The sequence below is a fragment of the Podarcis melisellensis genome (genome assembly GCF_964234715.1).
Source record: "Podarcis melisellensis genome assembly, chromosome: Z".
Taxonomy (NCBI): Eukaryota; Metazoa; Chordata; class Lepidosauria; order Squamata; family Lacertidae; genus Podarcis; species Podarcis melisellensis.
This window is the reverse complement of record NC_138547.1, coordinates 48,034,993-48,057,004: the sequence shown is the minus strand read 5'-3', so window position 1 is coordinate 48,057,004 and position 22,012 is coordinate 48,034,993. Positions and strand designations below refer to the sequence as shown.

General features: G+C 44.9%; 1 protein-coding gene across 4 annotated transcripts in view; it reads right to left on the bottom strand.

Moving 5' to 3' along the window:
- Positions 1–22,012, bottom strand: part of DOCK11 (dedicator of cytokinesis 11) — a 163,680-nt gene that overhangs the window by 51,988 nt on the left and 89,680 nt on the right. For all 4 annotated transcript variants that reach the window (XM_081896893.1, XM_081896891.1, XM_081896892.1 and 1 more), the window contains exons 20-28: positions 8,196–8,319; positions 7,236–7,357; positions 5,305–5,388; positions 4,114–4,203; positions 3,465–3,583; positions 3,026–3,095; positions 2,570–2,695; positions 1,890–1,961; positions 453–599 (exon numbers count right to left, since the gene is read on the bottom strand). In XM_081896893.1, the coding sequence (XP_081753019.1) occupies positions 453–599; positions 1,890–1,961; positions 2,570–2,695; positions 3,026–3,095; positions 3,465–3,583; positions 4,114–4,203; positions 5,305–5,388; positions 7,236–7,357; positions 8,196–8,319 (954 nt within the window). The remainder of the gene's footprint in view (positions 1–452; positions 600–1,889; positions 1,962–2,569; positions 2,696–3,025; positions 3,096–3,464; positions 3,584–4,113; positions 4,204–5,304; positions 5,389–7,235; positions 7,358–8,195; positions 8,320–22,012) is intronic.

Below are 22,012 nucleotides of genomic sequence, written 5' to 3'. Positions count from 1 at the left end.
CGCCCCCTAGCCACAGACAAATTGGCTCTTCTTTCTGCCTCTCCTCCAATACCCCCCCACACACACCCAAGGCTTAGAGCTTCTCTCCATAAGGAACTTGTTTGAACCCTTTCATCAGTTTGGGTTGCCCTTTTTCTGCACCTTTTCCAATTCAAAAATTTCTGGTTCATATCCAACAATAATTACTGCAGACCCATTGAAACGAATGACCATAACTAACTTAGGCTGATTAATTTCAATGAGTCTTCACTTGAGTAGAATTTAGTCTGCTACAACCATTTTCTTTTTTATGAGCAGGGATGCCCAAAAGCTGAACACAGTATTCCACATTTGATTGCACCTCAGACATGGTCAAAGATGTTATTCTTAGTTCTTGTTTTCATAGTGTGTGTGTGTGTGTGTGTGTGTGTATGGATTTGAGGGGGACGGAAAGAGCAAAAGAAACTACCAACCTTCAGGAAGTTGGCCAAGCTGAAATTGACATTTCGGGACTCCTCTGTAATCTCACTGTAGCGAATGTTCACGTGAGGGATGATGGCGAGGAGCAGAGAGTGCAAGGCGTGGTTGTAGGACTCTGGGAACCGCTGGACCCTGGGGAGCTGAAGCGGCACAACTTACTGCATTTATCTCCCCCCTTTCCTCCAAAGAGCTCAAGGCAGCATACACAGTTCTCCTCCTCCCCATTTCTTCCTCACAACAGCCCTGTGAGGTAGGTTAGGTTGGGAGCGAGTGATTGGCCCAAGGTCAGCCAATTAACTTAATGTCTGAGTTAGGGATTTGACCCCTGGTCTCCCAGGTCCCAGCCCAATGCTCTAACCAATACACCACTACTGACTCTCACCAATAGTATCCACTTTTTCAAAATTGGTTCTTTTGTGTTTTTGGTTTCCCAGGCTGCTTTGTTTTTAAGTTTGTTTGTAAAATATATTGAAATTTTAATTAGCACTCCCCTCCTTTTTACCATGGTGTAATATTGGGGCAATCCTGAACAAATATAATAACCATGAGCTGTACCTGTCAATAAAGTGGACCAAATCAATTTTTGTAAGGCAGGGTGAGGAGCCTGTGGCCCTCAGGATGTTGCTGGACTGCCGTTCCCATTATCCCTAACCACTGGAGATGCTGGTAGGGGCTGATGGGACTGGAGTCCAGCAACATCTGAAGGGCAACGGGTTCCTCAGCTCTGGCATATAGGTTAAAACGGTAGTCCTGAAGCAGTAAGAATCCTTCCTTCAATGCTGCAGGGATACGTCTTAGCAGCTTTTGCCTTAGAAGGCATTAGAATAACTGCTTTGCATACTCCAGGCTCAACCTCCTTCCTCTTCAGGTACGGCTGCCAGTCAGTGTGGGCAATACTGAGCAAGATGGAGCCATGATCTGACTCAGTGTGCATGACACTTCCCACAGAATGACTTCCATTTATATATACTTGGTTTTATATATATCTGTATTTATATCTATATCTATCTATCTATCTATCTATCTATCTATCTATCTATCTATCATCTATCTATCTATCTATCTATCTATCTATCTATCTATCTATCATCTATCTATCTATCTATCTATCTATCTATCTATCTATCTATCTATCATCTATCTATCTATCTATCCATCATCTATCATCTATCTATCTATCATCTATCTATATTAAAGTGGGAGACACCTTTCTAGTTGATCCAAAGCATTAACTGATTAATCTACCTGATTTAAAGATGAGATGCTGCAGCCCTAAAAATAATGGAACTAAAGTCGCACCTCTCCCCAATATTTCTAGTTGTCATTTATGTTGGGAGGAAGATTTGTGATGTGGAGCCAGAGGAAGCATAATTGCACTACGTTTGCTGAGCACCTCCTGCTAGCCCTGAAGCGGCTGCTTTTGTCTTTACCTTAATCTTGTTCTCATCCAGGAGGTACATAGCCATTGACTTGGCCAGAGCTTCAAAGAAAAACCACGAATACTGGAATAAACCAGGAGAAACACAGAGATACATTCACTAAGCAAGAGCAAATCACAGTGATTCTCAGCCTGGAAGAATCTGGATTGGCAATGGCCACACAATGAGTGCTGGGATGCATCTTTCATGATCAAGCCCAGCACCCTTGGCCAGACTGGCCTTAGCTGTTACACTGGCAGGATGTGCCCATTGGAGCTGGTAGGGTGGAAGGCAGGGAGGCCAACAGTAGGTTGCGCCAAAGCCAGTGAAAAGCAGAGCTAACCCATTCTGATTTTGCCATTTTCCTCCTCCACTTCCTCTCTGCACCTTGGCGGCCTTTGAGCTCTCAAATCTCAGCAGAGCCCTGTGCAATGCCAAAATTTAGTGCTTCCCCACCTCTCATGCTCCCTTCTATAGCAATATTTTGGTGCACCTGCAGTGTGACCACACCAGTTGTGCCACCATAAAACTGCCTCTGCTCTGCAGAGTTCTACAGTGGCAACACTAAGGGAGAGGGAGCTAACAGCCAGTGCCCCCTCAGGCTGAGGTTAGTGGGGCAATGTCCCATTCACACTAATGAACCAGCTTCCACTGAGTGGGTGCAAATAAAATCCTGCCTTGTCTTGTCTCACCTTCAGCATCTTATTGATGGCCAAGAAATCTGCTGACTGCTTCAAAATTGTTGCCATCGCGACAGCCAAGATTTCGTGTGTAGTCTTTGAGTGAGGCACAACAGGCTTCTCGGGCCGAAAGCAATACTGAAAAAGAGTGTGTGTCACACATCATCAGAGAGGGCTCCCCAGTCACAAAGGAGAGGGTGGCGGGGCAGAACACACGACCTAAGAATGGACTGCATTCCAACCAGTCCAGCATCCTATTCTCAGTGGCCACCCAGATGCCCCAATGGGAAACCCAAAAGCAGAACCTGAGCACAAGAGCCCTCTCTGCTTCTGTGTCTTCCAGAAACTGCCATTCAGAAGCACTACTGCTCCCAACTGTGGAGGCAGAGAGCAGTCATTGATGGTGCTCTCCTCCACAAATTTGTTTAATCCTCTTATAAGAACCTAAGAACCGCAGCCAGCACTTACCTTTATGAAAGCCCTCAAGTAATGGTCAAGGCCTTCCTCATGGCATCTGGACACAATATGGAGGAGAACCCTGAGGAAGAACAGCAAGTTTGAATGTGAGGCAGGATCTGCGAAGGAGGGCCGCTTCTGCATGTTCCTTGTGGAAAAGCTGCTCCACCTACTTATTGGGTAAGTACACTCCCAAGTTCTCTCCTGGGGGAAAGGTGAGGCAACAAGACCACCTCCATCAGCCAAGATGCCTTTTTGGCTCCTCCCACCCCCACCACAAAAATGTCCCCATCAGTTGCCAATCCATGGGGTTGCATTCAAGGGAGACGTGAAAGGCAGCAAGCCCCACCCTACGACTCTGCTGCAGACTCTAACAATGTGGGTTTCTCAAAGCTTGGGATTATGGCTTCACTGCTCTATGACAAACAGTATACTATCACCAAAAACTTACATGGTACAGTTGACAGCAATTTCTTCTTCTTGTGTCCGGGTGGTGAGGACTCTAAAGAGTTGTGTAAGGACCACGGGCAGAAACTGTATCATCACTTGGATATCCATGGCATGTAGGCACTGAAACACACACGTTTATTTTAAAAGCATTTGTAAATTGTAAAATTTGTATTTTAAATCCTCTAGGCAGTATACAAAGACACAACATGAAAGCCAGTGTCATACACACAGGTTCACAACATTAATAAACCAGTAAAACTAGTATTATGAAAACAGATAAAAACAGAAATTCAGCAGTGGCAGAGTACAGTAATAAGGGGCCAGGGAAAGTCTGGGCAAATGAATATAATAAAATAGATACTTTATTTTTATTTCACAAAAGTTATGTACCACTTGACAGTGAACAAGCAAGCAAGCAAGCAAGCAAACAAACAAACAAACAAAAAACAAACAAACAAACCACAAAGCGGTATATGGAAAAAAATGAAATTGCCAGGAAAAAAGAGCTGGACTATTTAAAAAAATCAAAAATAATTAAAATCAATGATAAGCTAGAACCCAGATTGAAGCGCACATCCACATTCTGCAGGAGGGGGACCCCATTAGTGTTGGGTGCTCATGGACGGGGCAGAGGAACCGTTCCAGCTCACCTTGAGATATTTAACAAGTTCTCCTGGGACTTCTTTGGCACCTGCTTGAATCATCTGGCAATACTGGAAGAATTTATGGAGGTGGAGATCCTGAAAGGAACAGAGAAGCTCAGTTCACAGCCTTCTCTTGTGCCTTATTCATCCCACTGATTTTCACCCAAGACCAGCAGCCTTCAGACATGGCAGATGGTTCTTGACAGAGCCTACGGGGCACACAGTGGCATCCCCCATGCCACCTCAAAGTAGCAATTGCCCAAGGGAAGGGCCGTGGCTCAATAGTAGAGCATCCGCCTTGCAAGCCAAAGGTACCGGGTTCAATCCCCAGTGACATCTCTAGGTAGGGCTGAGAATGTCCCCTGCCTGAAACTCTGAAAAGCCACTGCCAGCCAGTGTGGATGGCACAGATCTAGATGGGCGAATCTTGTGACTCAGTATAAGGGAGCTTCCTGTGTTCCTCTGCAGAGGAAGGGCCATAGTTCAATGGTAGAGCATGTGCTTTGCCTGTAGAAGGCCTCTGGGTTTAATCCCCAGTGGCATCTCCAGGGAGGACTGGGAATGTCCCCTGCTGAAACCCTAGGAAGCCACTGTCAGTCAGAGTAGACAGCATTGAGCTAGATAGACCAGTGACTCAGCTTCCTATGTTCCTATGCTTTGAAGGAAACATCTCATAACATCTTGGCCAGCCAAGATGACTATGGGAAACCCAAAAGTACCCTGCCCACCTGTGATTCCCAGCAACTGGTGCACAGATGCATGACTGCCTCCAACCGACTACAGTGTACTTGGCATTTTATTGGTCTACAGAAATGGACTAATATGATTAAACCACCCTGAAGGAATGCAGAGAAGGCTATTCAGATGGAATGCAGTCCAGCCTCACAAAGGTTTGGAGGCTCCTAAGCACACAAGATGGCATACATCTCTCTAGGCAGGCAGGCAAGAGGAACTATTGTTGTCGTTCCTGCCAAGGCTGAGGGAAGGGGCATGGCCTGTGGAGAAGAGGTGGCTTGTGGAGCTGTGGCCTCCAGAGCACCCCAAGGGCCAAATGTGAAATTTTCCCACCCAAGCCTTATAAGATGGAAAAAATGTGACTTCATTTTCAATAGTTACCCTTAGAATGGTTATGGATCCTTCATTATTATTATTTTTTTTAAAAAAGAACCCATCAAGCAAAGGCTGAGCTGCACTTACTTGGGTGTAAATGGTTGACTCCAAATGGAGCTTGATCTTGAAGAGAGCCTTTGCCCCATCAACCCATTTAACATCAATACTTGGCTGCAAGAATAGTGAGGGCGGGAGAGAGAAGAGGAGAAAGTGTCACGTTTGAATTTGGCTAAAGAGGTTCAGTTCACCTCGCAAGGCAGCTTTGCTAAGCCCGGCATGAAAAAGTAGAAAAAAGTCATATTCATGCACAAAATTCAGAAAGAAGATTGAAAGAAAGTGTTGGTGGTGGGGAGAATTTGATGCAATCCTCAAACTGTAGTTGGTATCTCAATCTTTTTCAGTAGATTTTGGATCCAAAAATCTGTGGGTAGTCCATGGGGTACAGAATTACTGCATTCACTCTTCAGGCCGGAGGGCTGGCCTCTTCAGAGATTGCAGTTTCCCACAAAAGGGGTAGGACCTAGGGGAGCTGAGACGAGCCTCCTGTTTGTTTGTTTGTTTGCTTGTATCCATCCATCTCCTTGTTAGTGCTAGCAGATGGGCGAGTTTTAATACTATGCAACAGTGGGCTCCAATGTAACTGCTGCACTTGTTGCATGACAGATTCTGCTGTCTATTGCATCACGAAGATATTAGCAACCTGCTCATGCATTCTCTTGCGAAATTATTGTCAGCGGGCACCAGCTGTGCCAGCTAGGGAGGACTGAAGCACTCCCCCCCGCCACCGGATGATCCTAGGAGGGCGCCAGGCCCCGTCAATATTGAGCGGCGATGTGGCATACCACATCAGTGTGTTGCACAACATGATGTGTGCTACATCAGTGCGTTCTGTGACATGATGCATGACATCAAATGTCAGCCCCCTCAATAGTGGGGGCAAGCCAGTTCTCCTGGCTGGTGCAAAGCATTTTGCCAGTGGATTGAGTATACTGCTAAGTGAGTACCGTTTTTTTTGCCCTATAGGACGCACCGTCCCATAAGGCACACCTCGTTTTTTTTGGGGGGGGGGAAATAAAGGGAAAAAAATTATTTTTCCCCCAGGCGCAGGGCTGGGGAAGCCCGAGCTTCCCCCGACCCCAGCCCCCAGAACAGGCAGCTCTCCGCAAGCCGTGGGAGCCTGGCGCCAGGCTCCCGTGGCTTGCGGAGAGCTGTGCGAAGCCTGGACGCACTGAGCTCAGTGCGCCCAGGCTTCAGCATGCAGGCAACTCTCTGCAAGCTGTGGGAGCCGGGAGCTGGGCTCCCACAGCTTGCGTAGAGGTGCGCGAAGCCTGGAGTGGGAGAGGGGTCGGTGCGTCCCGACCCCTCTTGCTCTCCAGGCTTCAGCGAAAGTCTGCATTCACCCCATAGGACGCACACACATTTCCCCTTCATTTTTGGAAGGGAAAAGGTGTGTCCTATAGGGCGAAAAATACGGTAACTTGGCACTACAATATTATTCATACTGCTACTACTACTACAAGTTTAGGGTCCCGGTTGTTGCAATGACTGAACCTCCCAGTGAGCTCCTCCACTGCAGATCCATTCACAAAGGCAGACATCAAATTGTATTAATGATTGAGGTGCCCCTGACTTGGACCATCATGTTATAACGTGCGTTTTGAACAACAACAAAAACCCAGCACCCCTAATCCTGCAGTTAAGAAGTCTGAATGATTTCTGGTCAGAATAATTATGCAAATTAAGTTTTTGCCTTGGCTTTACCTAATGCATTCTGCTTGCGCAAATTGTCAGTTGATTGGGGGGGAGTGACTGAGGGGATGGGATCCTAATGAGCAGGACACAGGGAGTTTGAATCTTGCTTTAAAAAGGAATAGTGATGTCCTCAGATGATGAATTGCACACCGCATCATTTGCAAGCTCATTTGGTGTACCTTCTTAGGTGCATGGAAGACACACAGCATATCAGCACAGGTAAAATACAGTCCACGCCCTCAGATTCACTTATTAGGTCTCCCTACCTTTCGAGCCTCAGAATCCCCGACACTCAGGTAGCCTGCTGGCAGATTGGCTGAAACAGGCAGGTGCTGCTCAGAGGTGATGATCCGGCCATCCTTCAGCAAAGGCAGCCAAGTAAACCCAACTGCAGAGACAGCAATGCACACAGCTGTGTAAGCATCCTTTTTAGCATGTAGGTGGAATCATGATCATGAACTTGCTTTGGGAATCACTTATATGTTACTGGAAACAAACCCATTTTTTCCCCTTCTTTTAATTTGCTAAAATGAAATTGCATTTGCCCTTTCATCACCCATTCACTTAGCTTGGAGAGGGTCCTTTTTGAGCTCCTTGAGATCTCTGTTTGTTTTAACCACCCTCAACAACTGGGTGTCATCAGCAAACTTGGTTACCTCACTGTTCACCTCCAACTGGATCATTTATGAATGCTTGGAAAGTATCTGTCTGTGGGGGGACTCCACTTTCTACATGAACTATCCACTCATTCCCCCTCTATGCTTGCTGTTTCGTGATCGGTTCCTGATACACAGGACAACCTCTCCTCTTATCCCATGACTGCTATGCTTACATAGTCTTTGGTGAGACGCTCTGTCAAAAAATGTCATCTTGTAAGGTGAGGGGAGGCAATAATAGGGTAACTAACACATTTTTGCTTGGCAAGACACAGCTATTTCTAAGAATCATTTCACATTTTGCTTTTCCCAATGCCAATGAATACATGGCCCAGTTTTAAGCTAACCACCTGCACACTAGAAAAACAGGTGAGGAACAGGAGGGCAGGTATCCAGTAGTATGTGAAACTGAAACAAAGAGACGGGCACTTGACAATGGTGGTGGTGGTCCATGGAATGGATAGGACAACTCCTTTCTGACACACCTCATGCTTCCTGGATCTACCAAACACAGACTGCTTGGGTGGGAGGTGGGGAGAACAAAGGCGCGGATTCAAGTTGTGAGCCTACCTGTTGTCTCCACGGCATCCTGCTTTTTTGCTGTCCCCTTTGTGTTAATTTCGCAGCTGACATGATAGAAGGTGAAAAGCAGGTGATGCTTTTGATGGAGGTGGATTGGGAGTTCAATTTTAATCTAAAATGACATAATGAGAGCGATGCTGCATTCGTGAGTGCTGAGATGCAGTTTAAACTACTCTTTAAGAAACAAGAAAGAAATGGGGGAAGGGGGAAGGACCAACATGGCATTGCATTCATCATCTCTCTTGTTAATCTGGAAATCCCTCCTAAACCGACTTCCTGCCCAAATTTCTTACCCTGCAAAGCCTTCAATGGTCTTCCCATCATTAGAAGTGTCATGCTGGACAAGGTCAAAGGACCGATCTTGTCCAGCATCTTGTTCTCACAGTGACGAACCAGGCTTCCATTGTTGTTGTTGTTAAAATCTGTATACTGCCCTATACCTGCAAGGTCTCAGGGTAGTTACAACACAAACCCAAAATATAAAAACACAAAATAAAGCAACCCAATAAACCCACCCGCCCCAAACACATTTTAAAAGGGCATTGGATATCAATCAGCCAAAGATCTGGTTAAAGAGGAACATTTTTGCCCATGCAATCATGATCATTGACTTCCTTCCCCCCACACTTCCGTGGTTCTATATATTTACCCATGATGGCTGCTTATTCTGATTACTCTATAGGTTTTGTTCTCCTTCCTCCTCATCATATCTTTATATACTTTAAACTGCTGAATTTACCCCAACCCTGCTAATGTTTTAACCTGTTTAACAAGATTATTCAGCTATATTCAGATATTGCTTAAAGTATCACACCTTTCCTAAAACTCTAAAACCTGTAGCACAGATATCGAAGGCAAAGATGAGAGAAAGTCTCCTAATAGACATGAAGGAGAAACAGACAGATGCAGGGGAGAAGGGAGGAAAGAGACTTAAATAACAGGACAACAGTTTAATTCTTTTAACTCAAAAGCAGCATCCCAGAACCCTTGCTCCCTGCTCCCAAAGACGGATATGGATAAAATGACCGGACTTTGGTAATTTTAACAAGGTAATTTTAACAAGGCACCCTCAAATGAATATTTTCAATTCTTCTCAATTTTGCTCTACCTCAACACAGCACCCTGTGAAGGAAAGCTGTTAACACACTGGCTGTGGGACGGAAGCTCCCTGGCTCTGGAAGGGTCCTAGAGCCCTTCACTCCTTCCCAAAGCTGGACAGTGCCAGGGCTCCGGCGTCATCCCAGACCCCTTGCGCCCCCCCCTTTCATTTTCTCAGTTATGGATCTTCTCAATTTTATGTCACCTCGGGTAATGTCCGGGCAACTGCTATAACTTAGAGGTCTAAATCATATAAATTCTTACTTATCTACAAAATATTGTTAAGAGTTTTATTATATACAGATGATTTTAAAATTAGCATGCTTTCTCTAAAACAAAACCTGTAGAAGTAGTTGGTTGAATAGATATCAAAGGTCAGGGAATAAATAGACATGAGGGAGATGCAGTGTGGGCACAGGGTTTGTTTTTAGTTTTTTAACTCAGAGGTTAAAAAAACAAATCCCAGTATATTTTTTCCACTAGCTGCACTTCCAAGCAAGTTTCAGCTGGGGGCAGCAGCCATTCAAAAGCCAGGGCTGGAGAGCAACTTGGGTTTTTGGAGGCAGTGCAGAAAGGACTTCCTGCTTTTGTGTTGCCAGGAGGGAGGGGAGTAAATAAATAAATGGAGAGCAGAGGAAACCCACTTTCCATTTTTTAATTCCTCCCACCTCCACCCCACACGTGTGCAAACATGCAATTGCATAAGGTTTCTTCTTCTTCTTTGATGATCACTCTTAGTAAAATTGTCTTCCATGAACATGATCTGTCCGTAGGTGACTGTGGAGGCCAATTCTGGATCCACAAGAAGCAATGATTCTTCAACATCAGCTTCGTTGGACTGGTCATGTTGTTCGGATGCCTGATTATTGTCTTCCAAAGCGACTACTATATTCTGAACTTGAACATGGAAAGCGTAATGCTGGTGGTCAACAAAAGAGGTTTAAAGACTTTCTCAAGGCAAATTGAAAAAATGTAGTATAAGCATTGTAGCCTTATTGGAGTTCACCGATTGGGTCTGCGTTACTTCGGGACAGGAGGAAGGAAGTCAAATGACACCGAGTTGGTTCAAAGAAAGAGTTTATTCTGCTCTCCAGATAGCAGAAGGCACTTGCGTGATCAAGTCCACAGCAACTCCAAAGAAATGACAAGTTTCATGCAGTATATATATCCTGCAGGCACCTGTCCCCCTTCCCCAGGCATGTCAGCTTGTACACGCAGGTTGACATCACAGATGTTCCTGCTCCAGCACTCTTAACCATAAAAGGGATTTCCTTCCTGCACTCCTTTTATGGTCATAAAAGGATATTCCTGTTCTTACACTTATCTTGGAGGCAGAAGTCACCATTTCCGAGAACACACTCTGGTGTTATTCCCAGACGTGGGTCTGCACATCTTTGTGGTCAGCACATAAGATAAGGCACACACGCATCATCCCTGCTGTACTGGAACTTGGCAAGGTCACTCATTGCCGCCACGGACTGATAAGGGAGAGAGCTTTGTTCTTGTTATGGATTTGCTCAAGGCTCAAGTTTATGCATTTTAGCTAAGGAAAAATAGGGATTTTGGTGCAGTTTAAAACTGCCTGCACAGTCAGTTTTTGGGTTTTGGGAAACCCATTCCTTCAGCGTAAGGTTTACCTGGTGTCGGGAAGGCGGTGCTAAGGCTCTGACAGCCTCACATAGCGCACCCTCACAAAGCCAGGAGGAGGAAAGGGCTCTAGGACCCTGGGCACAAGGGTTTATGTAGGATGCTCATTGCAGTTGGTCCATCTCCATGTCTTTTGAAACAGCAAAACCTCATATATGATAGAATACATGGCCTGTAGGACATGTTTTTCTTCTAAGGTACATTCCTTTTAAGGTACCTAATGTTGTTCCCAATCCATTTCTTCTATTCTCATTGTAATAGTGCAATGCTATTTCACAAATACAAAAATCTGAAGTGCTGCAAAACTGAGATGATCCACATGGGGGCACCAAACATCAAACTAGCACCTGGTGCCATTTTGTGAAAGATTACAAACTGTGTCCATTTTGTGTGGCTTTTGGAGGGCAGGCTCTGGAACGATGCCAGAGCCCAGGCCCCGCCTTCCTTAAGCTGGAAGTCTAGCAAGTGCTTGTCCAACTTTGGGAAGGCGGGAAGGGCTCTAGGACCCTGCCAGAGCCAGGGAGCTTCCTTCCCACAGCCAAAGTGGTGCTGCGCAGTTTTCCTACTCAGGGCACTGAGCACTGCAGCGGCACAAAATTGAGAAGGTCCATGAATGAGAAGATTCATTTGGTGGACGCAAACCAAAGTCTGTCCATTCTGTCTGCCATCCTAAAGCCAGGTTAACCTTATTTCATTACATCTTTGTGCAGGTGTCTGTATTTATGTTTGGGGGGAGATAAATAAATGGAGACTTTGTTTCCTTTGCTCTCCATTTATTTATTTACACACACTCCTCCATGGGCGAAGGGAAGCCTCCCCCTCTAAATCAATTAAATAAATACAAATACTTAACTTAATGACCAACTGCATCACAGATAACTCGGTTGCCCCTCCAACATAAAACTTGACCACTATAAAATAAAACCTGGCTACACCCATGTCCTTCTCTGCGTCACATGCCAAGCCAACTATACTGGGACTTGCTTGAAAGAACAGCTACTGGAAAAATGAAGTGGGGTTATTTGCTTCTGAGTTAAATAATAATAATAATAATAATAATAATTTAAAAATTGCCCTGCTGTTTAAGCCTCTTTCCTCCCTTCACTCCTTCTGTCTGCCTATTACTTCTACAGGCTGAATTCTAGAGAAAGCATGCTAATTTTAAAATTATCTGTATATAAAATAACAGCATAATAATACGTTCAATATATATAATAATGTATATGTTTTCAACCCCTAAGCCATAGTAGTTGCAGACATTATTCCATTCACCTCTACACTGTTCCATCCTTATTTCAGACATGGTGTTACATCAGTATATCACAATGTTTAGCTGGAAACATATCACGATGTCGGAAGCCAGACATCGCCCAGCCCTAGTTGCAGCTTGATGAGTTTTGGACCTTTGTTTATGTAGGATGCTCATCTCCATGCCTGTTCAATTAGAAGAACCTCATTATATAATACATGGTCAGAAGGACCTGCATTTCTTGTAGGGTGTATTCCTCCTGAGGTACTTAACACTGTTTCCAGTCCATTATTGCAGTTCTCATGGTTATACAGGCAATGCCATTTCACACATCCCAAAATCTGAGGTGTTGCAAAACTAAGAAGGTCCACCTGAGGGCACCAAACATTGCACTAGTACCTGGCGCCATGTTGTGAAATATTACAAATGCCCTACATTTTGTGTGGCTTTTGGAGGGCGGGCTCTAGGATGCTACCAGAACCCTGGCACCAGAGTCTAGTTTTCCTCCGCAGGGCACCGAGCAAATCCACAATTGAGATTTGTTTAGGAGCCCCAAATATTAATCTTGTTAAGATTACAAAGAGCAAAGTGCTTCCCCATTTCTCCATTTTTTTTTGGGTGGTTGAAGAGCTCTGGGATGCAGCCGGAGCTGTGGCACACCTGCCCAAAGACAGAAGGCTACAGGACGCTGGGCAGGAGGGCTCAAGGCCCCTGCCAGAGCCCTGTGGCTTTCCTAGAGCCAGGGTATATTAAGATCACCACAGTCCCTTGATTTCATGGGAGGGCAGCATGAGGGCTCTGGGAGCAGGTGTGTTTGTGCATGGGATAAATGAACAGAGGATGGGTTTCCTCTGCTCTCCACTTATTTATTTATTTCACACCTCCAAGCACTGCAAGAGCAGCATATCCATTTCAACTTGCATCCTGAAGACCCCAACCCCTCCTTCTGAAGGGCTGTTGTGTATATATATAAATAATAATTTTTGATGATACACAACGTCCAAAATCTTTTTGTTAACCCCCCAACTTTACTTTCATAAACATGTAATTCAGAAGAATATATTTACAATTTCATCCTCCAGTTTATCCCTATTAATCTTTAGGGGTCTCACTTCAGACGGATCACACTTCAGACAGATCACACTGAGGAGTCTCTCTCAGCAGCAGCTAAAAACACCAGTTAAATTGAATCACAGTCACAACAGGATCTGAAATACCTCTCTCATGTGGCTCACAGTCAGCCACCCATATACGTGCTATTGCCAAAGGAAAAACCCCATGCTAAAAATACACAGCCATTCAACATAAACAAACATTCCCATATCAGATCATAATACCATCATCCTTAACGCTGCCCCCAGGTGGGGATTGCTTGGAAGTGCAGCTGGTGGAAATATGAACATGGATCAGTTACTTCTGAGTTAATAAAAATAAACATTGCCCTGCAGTTTAAGCTTATTTCCTCCCTCTGTGTCTCACTCATGTCTATAAGAGAACATTATCTCACCTAACCTTTGATGTCTATGCTATTAATTACTTAAACAGGTTTAATTTTAGAAAAAGGGTGCTTTTTCTAAAATTTATTTATTTACTTACTATCCCACCTAACACTGCAAGAGCAGGAAGCTCTTTTCGTCTCACCTCCCAAAACTTCCCATGTTGCTGCCCAGCCCATAAAAATTGTGTAAGCCACTTTCCTCCCTTCTCCCCTTCTGTGTGTTCTTTTCATTTCTGATCTGTGTTTATGGAGGATGCTCATTTCAGTCTGTCCCTTTCCACGCCTGTTCAAGTAGCAGAACCTCATACATGATATAATACATGGCCTGTAGTGAAGGAACGGGTTTCTGTGCAGTAAGTTTAAAACTGACTCAAGCCCCCCCTTCCTTCCTTCCTTCCTTCCTTCCTTCCTTCCTTCCTTCCTTCCTTCCTTCCTTTCTTTCTTTCCTTCCTTCCTTCTCCAAGAGAGCACTCTAAAATGCGTAAAACTTGAGCTGTTGAGCAAAGACATAGCAAGAACACAGCTGCATAAACAAGGCTTTATCAGCTTGTGACGATAAGAGTGGCCTTGTCCACTCTAAAGTGGAACAGAGATGACACTCTAGGTCTTATCTTACCACAACCCTGCCGCATGACCTCCCCCCCCTCCCCCCAAGATAAGAGTAGGAAGAGGAAGATCCTTTTATGGTCAGAAGTACAGGAAGGAATTCCCTTTTATGGATAAGAATACCAGAGCAAGAGCATATATGATGTCAACCTGCGTACATAGGCAGATGTGGTTGGGTTTACATGGGAAGGGGGGAGAGGGTGCCTGGAGGATATATATACTGCATGAAACTTGTCATTTCTTTGGACTTGCTGTGGACTTGATCACGCAAGTGCCTTCTGCTATCCGGAGAGCAGAATAAACTCTTTCTTCTTTGAATCAACCTCAGTGTCATTTGGCTTCCTTCCTCCTGTCCCGGAGCAACGCAGATCCAATCAGTGAACTCCAATAAGACTACATTTCTTGGTGTATTGGCTGGGAATCCGCGTTCTCCCACCCGGAGAACATAGGACCTATGTTTCTTTGTAGGGTATATTTCTCCTGAGGTACTCAATGCCATTTCCAGTCCATTATTCCTGCTCTCATTGTTACTTAGTGCAATGCTATCAAAAAATCTGAGTTGCTGCAAGATTCAGAAGATCCACCTGAGGGCGCCAAACTTTGCACTAGTACCCAGTAGCCATGTTGTGAAATACTACAAATGCCCTACATTTTGTGTGGCTTTTGGAGGACGGGCTCTAGGATGCTGCCAGAGCCATGACACCAGAGTCTAGTTTTCCTCCGCAGGGCACCGAGCAAATCCACAATTGAGAAGATTCATTTAGGAGCCCTAAATAATAAACATTGCACTAGTACCCCGGCGCCATGTTGTGAAATACTACAAATGCCCTCCATTTTCTGTGGCTTTTGGATGCTTTTGGATCTCTGGGATGCTGCCAGAGCCCAGGCTGAAGCCCGAAGCCACTGGCACTTTTTCTGCATGGGGCCCTGAGCCAATTCGGTGAAAACTTCAGAAGGTCCATAACTAAGAAGATTCTTTTGGGCACCTCAAATATTGGAATTGTTAAGATTAGCAAAGACCAAAGTCGTCTGTGTTCTCCATTTTTGGGAGGCCAGTGTGAAGGCTCCGGGATGCTACTGGAGCCCTCGCAACACCTTCCCTAAGTCAGGTAAACACTATACCAAGAAAGGAAGTCCATTTCCACTTGCATAAAAAAACACAAACCAAGTTTCTGCTTAGCCCTTCTTTTTGAATGGCTGCTGCCCCCAGGTGGAGTTTGCTTGGAAGTGCAGCTAGTGGAAAAATAAACTGGTTATTTACTTCTGAGTAAGAAAAAAAATAATGAACGTTGTGTAAGCCTCTTTCCTTCCTTGTCCGCTTCGTCTCTCTTGTGTCTATGAGGGAACATCCTTGCCTTTTCTTTGATACCTATGCTGCTAATTATTACTACAGATTTAATTTCAGAGAAAGCATGCTAATTTAAAAATCATCCATATAGAAAACAACACTTGTAACAATAAGTTAAAGATATTTGTCCTGAGGTACTTCCAGTTCATTATTCCAGTTCTGATGGTAACATAGTGCAATACTATTTCAGACATCAAAAATCTGAGGGGGTGCAAAACTGAGAAGATCCGCATGAGGGTGCCAAACACTGGACTTGAACAGGGCGCCATTTTGTGCAAAAGTCCTAAAGACAACATCCATTTTGTGTGGCTTTTGCTGGGCAGAGGGAGGGCTCTGGGATGGAGCCAGAGCCCTGGCACCACCTTCCCAAAGCTGGATTGTAAGCCTCCTTGTTTCCTCTGTGGAGTGTTTGTTTGTCCATCTGTGTCTCGCTCCTGTCTATTTGGAAACGTTGTTCTCTGAGAATATTCATTTGGGGGCCCAAAATATTGGCTTACCAGGGCCCTGGAACTGCTTTCCCACTTTCGAGCAAGTGTAAGGGGGGGATGGAGTGTGTGTAAAGCCCCCCCCCCAGTCGCAGGCTCCCCAACTCTTCCCTTTGAACGGATGCTGCCCCCAGATGCAATTTTAAATTTATATGGCAATGATATGTTAAAGATATGCAATTTAATATGTTTTAGACCTGCAAGTAGTAATAGTTCTGCAAACATTATTCTGTTTGTCTCTACGTCGTTTCAAAATTATTTCAGACATTGTATTATATCGGTATATCACAATGTTTAGCTGGTGACTTATCACAATATTGAAATGGTGGGAAAGTGATCCGCTTGGGGGCGCCAAACAATGGACTCACACAGGACACCATTTTATGAAAGATTAGAAAACTGCGTCCATTTTGTGTGGCTTTTGGAGGGCACCTCCTTCCCTAAAGCCAGAATCCTAGAAAGTGCCTGCTAGCAGTTTTCCTAAACTGGGTGTTGAGCTGAGGTGGCACAAAATTGAGAAGGTACACAATTGACAAAATCTATTTGGGGCCCAAATATAAACATTCCATCTTAAGTCCATCCCATTTCTCCACCTTTGGGAGGGCAATGTAAAGGCTCTGGGATGCTGCCAGAGCCCTGACACCGCCTACCTGAAGCCAGAATCCTAATGTAGTCTTATTGGAGTTCACTGATTGGATCTGCGTTGCTCCGGGACAGGAAGAAGGGAGTCAAATGACACCGAGTTGGTTCAAAGAAAGAGTTTATTCTGCTCTCCGGATAGCAGAAGGCACTTGCGTGATCAGGTCCACAGCAAGTACAAAGAAATGACAAGTTTCATGCAGTATATATATCCTCCAGGCACCCTCTCCCTCCTTCCCATATAAATCCAACCACGTTAGCCTATGTGAGCAGGTTGACATCACATATGTTCCTGCTCCGGCACTCTCAACCATAAAAGGATCTTCCTTCCTGTACTTCTGACCATAAAAGGATCTTCCTCTTCCTACTCTTATCTGGGAACAGGTCATGATTCTCCGGGAACACGCTTTTGGCGTTTTCCCCGGACATTGATTCCCACGTATTTTGTGGTCAGCACATAAGATAAGGCACACATGCATCACCCCTGCTCTACTCAAACTTAGCAAGGTCACTCATTGCTGCCACGGACTGATAAGGGAGAGAGCTTTGAGCACAGCCAGGTTTTTGTTTATGCATTGACGCAGAGCTCAAGTTAATGGATTTTAGCTAAGGGAAAAAAGGGATTTTGGTGCAGTTTTTAAACTGCCTGCAGTTTTGGGTTTTGGAAACCCATTCCTTCACTAGTAAATGCTTGCCCAACTTTGGGAAGGAGGAAAGGGCTCTAGGAACCTGCCCGAGCCCAAGAACTTCCTTCCCGCTGCGAGAAAGTGGTGCCAGCACAGGGAACTGAGCAGCAGTGGTGCCAATTGAGAGGGTCCATAATTGAGAAGATTCATTGGCGCGCCCTAAATATTGCCTGCCATTAGATTAGCAAGGATTAACTCTGGGGTGTTTCCTGAGTCCTGTCAGGTAAACCTTATGTGATTGCATCTCTGCATGGGCGTTACCCCATAAGAGCAGGGAGTGCTTCTCGACTCACGTCCCTCAGCCCCCCCCCCCGCAAAATTGAGAAGATCCACCTAGGGGCGACAAACATTGGACTTGCACCGGCGCCATTTTATGAAAGATTACAACCAGTGTCCATTTTGTGTGGCTTTTGGAGGGTGGTGCAAGGGCTGTAAGATGCTGTCAGAGCCCTGGCACCTTGAAGCCTAAAGCCTTGTAAGTGCTTGCCCAATTTGGGGAAGGTGGGAAGGGCTCTAGGACCCTACCAGAGCCATATAGGTTCCCTACCGCAGCCAGAGTGCTGTGAACAATTTTGCCGCACAGCTAGTAGTTTTATCTATACTACTAATTACTTCTGAAGATTTAATTTTAGAAAAAGCATGTTAATAAAAAAAATCTGTATATAAAATAAGAGTTGTAACAATATGTTAAAGGTAAGTAAAGTTTTACATGCTTTTAGACCCATCAGTATTAAAAAATTGTGCAGACATAATTCAGTTCACCTCTGCATAGTTCCAGTCACCTTTGACTGGACTTAACTGTCCAGGGATCCTATACGTTTTACTGTATTCCTCCTGATGTACTTAAAGCTCTTACCACCCCATTATTCCTGCTTTCATTATTACACAGTGCAATGCTATTTCAGACACCCAAAAAGTTTTACATGCTTTTAGACCCATCAGTATTAAAAAATTGTGCAGACATAATTCAGTTCACCTCTGCATAGTTCCAGTGCTTTTTTTCTTTTAAAAAAATGTTTAGGGGTTCCGTTAATTTGGACTCAAGAAAATCACCATTTTATAGTTCAGATTGGGGAAAATAAATACAGTAAATGGACAAAAGTACAAAGAACATGCATATTGTTTAGGGGTAGGCATACCCCTGCATCCCTCCCCCCCCCCGAAAAAAGGACTGCAGAGTTCCAACCTTATTTCAGACATGGAGCCACAACAGTATATCACGATGTTGGGCTGGTGACATATCACAATGTTGGAAGCCGGACATCACCCAGCCCTCTTGGTTGCAGCTCTAATCATTTCAGACCTTTGTTTATGTAGGTTGTCCTTTCTGTCTGTCCATCTCCACGCCTTTTCAAGTAGCAGAACCTCACATATGAAAGAACACATGTTATTTCTTGTAAGGTAAAAATCTCAGGTGCTGTAAAACGGAGAAGATCCACGTGGGGGCATCTAACATTGACTTGCACAGGCGCCATTTTGTGAAAGATTACAAACGGGCATCCATTTTGTATGGCTTTTGGAGGGCGGGTTCTGGAACTCTGCCAAAGCCCCGATATTGCCCCCCTCAATGTGGAAACCTAGTCAGTGCTTGCTGCTCCATGCAGTTTTCCTGCACTGGCGGCATGAAATTGAGACGATTCATAACTGATAAAACAATTTGGGGACTCAGACATGGTATTATATCGGTATATTGCAATGTTTAGTTGGTGACATAGCACAATGTTGGAAACCAGACATCACCAGCCCTCCTAGTTCCAGCCCTTTTCATTTCTGATCTATGTTTATGTAGGATGCACGTTTCAGTCTGACCTTCTCCATGCCTGTTCCCTCCTGTTCTCATTGTTACTTAGTGTGAGGCTATTTCACACATCCCAAAATCGGAGGTGGTGCAAAACTGAGAAAAGCCACTTGGGGGCGCCAAACATTGACTCACACAGGCACCAATTTATGAAGGACTACAAACACCCTCCATCTTGTGTGGCTTTTGGAGGGTGGGCTCTGGGATGCAGGCACAGCCCAGGCACCGCCTTCCTGAAGCCAGAATACCAGTATGCAAATGTTTGCCCAATTTGGGAAGGCGGGAAGGGCTCTAGGACCCTGCTAAAGCCCGGGAGATTCCTTCCCACCGCCAGAGTGGTGCATGCAGTTTTCCAGCACGGCACTGAACAGAGGTGACACAAAATTGAAAAGATGAATTTTTTCAGTTATGGAACTTGGGGATGCAAACCAAAGTCCTTCCATTTTGTCTGGTTTTGGGAGGGCAGCGCAAGGGTTGGGAGATGCTACCAGAACCCTGGCACATCTTTCCAAAGCCTAGTAAGTGCTTGCCCAGCTTTGAGAAGGTCTGAAGGGCTCTAGGACCCTGGGCACAGGGGCTCTGGGGTGCCGCAATAGCCCTAGCACCTTTGTGCTTGTTGGTGCAGGCACTTTTCCTGCACAGGATGCAAAATTGAGAACATGATTTTGAAGATTCATTGGGGGCCCAGAATATTAGCCTCTTTAAGATTAGCAAAGGCCAAAAATTGTCCATTTTATCCATTTTTGGGAGGGCAACCTGAGGGCTTTCACATGCTTCCGAAACCCTGGCATCGCCATCCCGAAGATGTCACCCTCGTGAAACCACAAGAGCAGGAAGCCCCTTTCAACTCCCCCCATGTTGCTGCCCAGCATAGGCATTGAGTGGAGGGGGGGATACAGCCCCCCAGTATTTCTGATGAATGGACCCCACCCCAGAAAAAGATTAGCACATGTCAGAACACCCCAGGACAAGTGGGGCAAGACGACAGTCCTGCTGTCCATCCCTTGCTTTTGAATGCTTGCTGTCCCCAGCTGGATCTTGCTTGGACAATATAGTGGGATTATTGCTAGTTTTAAAATAAAAATGAACAATGCCCTGTTGTTTAACCCTCTTTCTTCCCTTGTCTCCTGTATGTTCGCCTTGCATCCATTAGGGAACAATCTCTCATGTTACATTTGATTTCTAAGCTAATAATCATCTCTACAGGTTAGATTTTTGGGGAAATGTGCTAATTTAAAATAGATCTGCATTTAAAATAGCAGTTGTAACAATACGTTAAAGATAAGAAGACATTAATATGTTTTGGATGCCTAGGTAGTAGTAGTTGCGCAGATGTTATTCCGTTCGGCTCTACATAGTTCCGTCATTATTTCCAACCTGGTTTCATCTCCGTGTATCGCAATGTTTAGCAGCTGACATATCACGATGTCAGACATCGCCCAGCAAAACTGGACCTGCACAGGCGCCATTTTGTGAAAGATTACAAACAGCATCCATTTTGTGTGGCTTTTGGAAGGCGGGTGCTGGGATGCTGCCAAAACCTGGCACCGCCTTCCCAAAGCCTGAAGCCTGTAAAGCGGTTGCCTTGCCAGCAGTTTTGCTACAGAGGGCGCTGAGCCGAGAGGTGGTACAAAAATGAGACAAGCCGTCATCTGAAAGATCCATTTGAGAGCCCCAAATATTAAGATTTCCGAACTCAGTTCATTTTATGCATCATTTGCAGGGCAGCATGAAAGCACCGCCTTCCCCGAAGCCGCAAGCTTAGGGCTCTAGGACCCCGCCAGAGCCTGGGAGCTTGACTTTGTCCAGCTTTGGGAGGGCGGCATGAGAACTCCGGCATGCTGCCAGACTTCTGGCCTTGCTTTCCCACTTTCCTTTATGCAATTGCTTCTTTGAACAGCTGGGCAGGAATATTGCCATGGTGGAGGAGAGTGTGTTTGCTCTCCTTTCATTTATTTGCTCCCCACTTTTTGTCTCCTAAAGCCCTCCCTCCTCATGATGCTGCTCAGCTCCTCCTTTGGAGCAGCTGCTGCCCCCACCTGGGATGTGCTTGGAAGCGCAGTTAGTAGAATAAGAAAGGGGGTTATTTACTTCTGAATTAAAATCAAAAACAAAATTAACGTTGCTCTGTTGTGTAAGCATCTCTCCTCCCTTGTCTCCTCTGTGTGTGTTTGTGTGTTGGTTTCTCCCTCGTGTCTATACGCAAACACTCTCACTTTTCATTTAATATAGATGCTACTGATTACTTCTATAGGTTTAATTTCAGAGGAAGCATGGGAATTTGAACATTATCTGTACAGAAAATTGCACTTGTAACAAAATGTTAAATATATATTTAAAAATTACGTATTTTACAGCCCTAAGTAGAAGCAGTTGCCAGGACATCACCCTGTTCGCCTCTGCAGAATTCCATCCTTATTGCAAGGTTCAGCTAGTGACATATAGCCTGATGCTGGAAACCAGACACTGCCCAGTTGTAGTTGCAGCCCTTTTCGTTTCTGACCTATGTATATGCAGGATACTCCTTTCGGTCTGTTCATCTCCATTTCTTTGAAGTAGAAAAATATCAAATATGATATTATACAGAGTCAGTAGCACCTGCTTTTCTTGTAGGGAATATTCCTTCTGATGTACTTATAGGTGTTTCTAGACCATTATTCCTGTTCCCGTTGTTACATAGTTCGATGACATTTCAGAACTCCAAATATCCGGTAAAAGGTAAAGGTAAAGGACCCCTGATAGTTAAGTCCA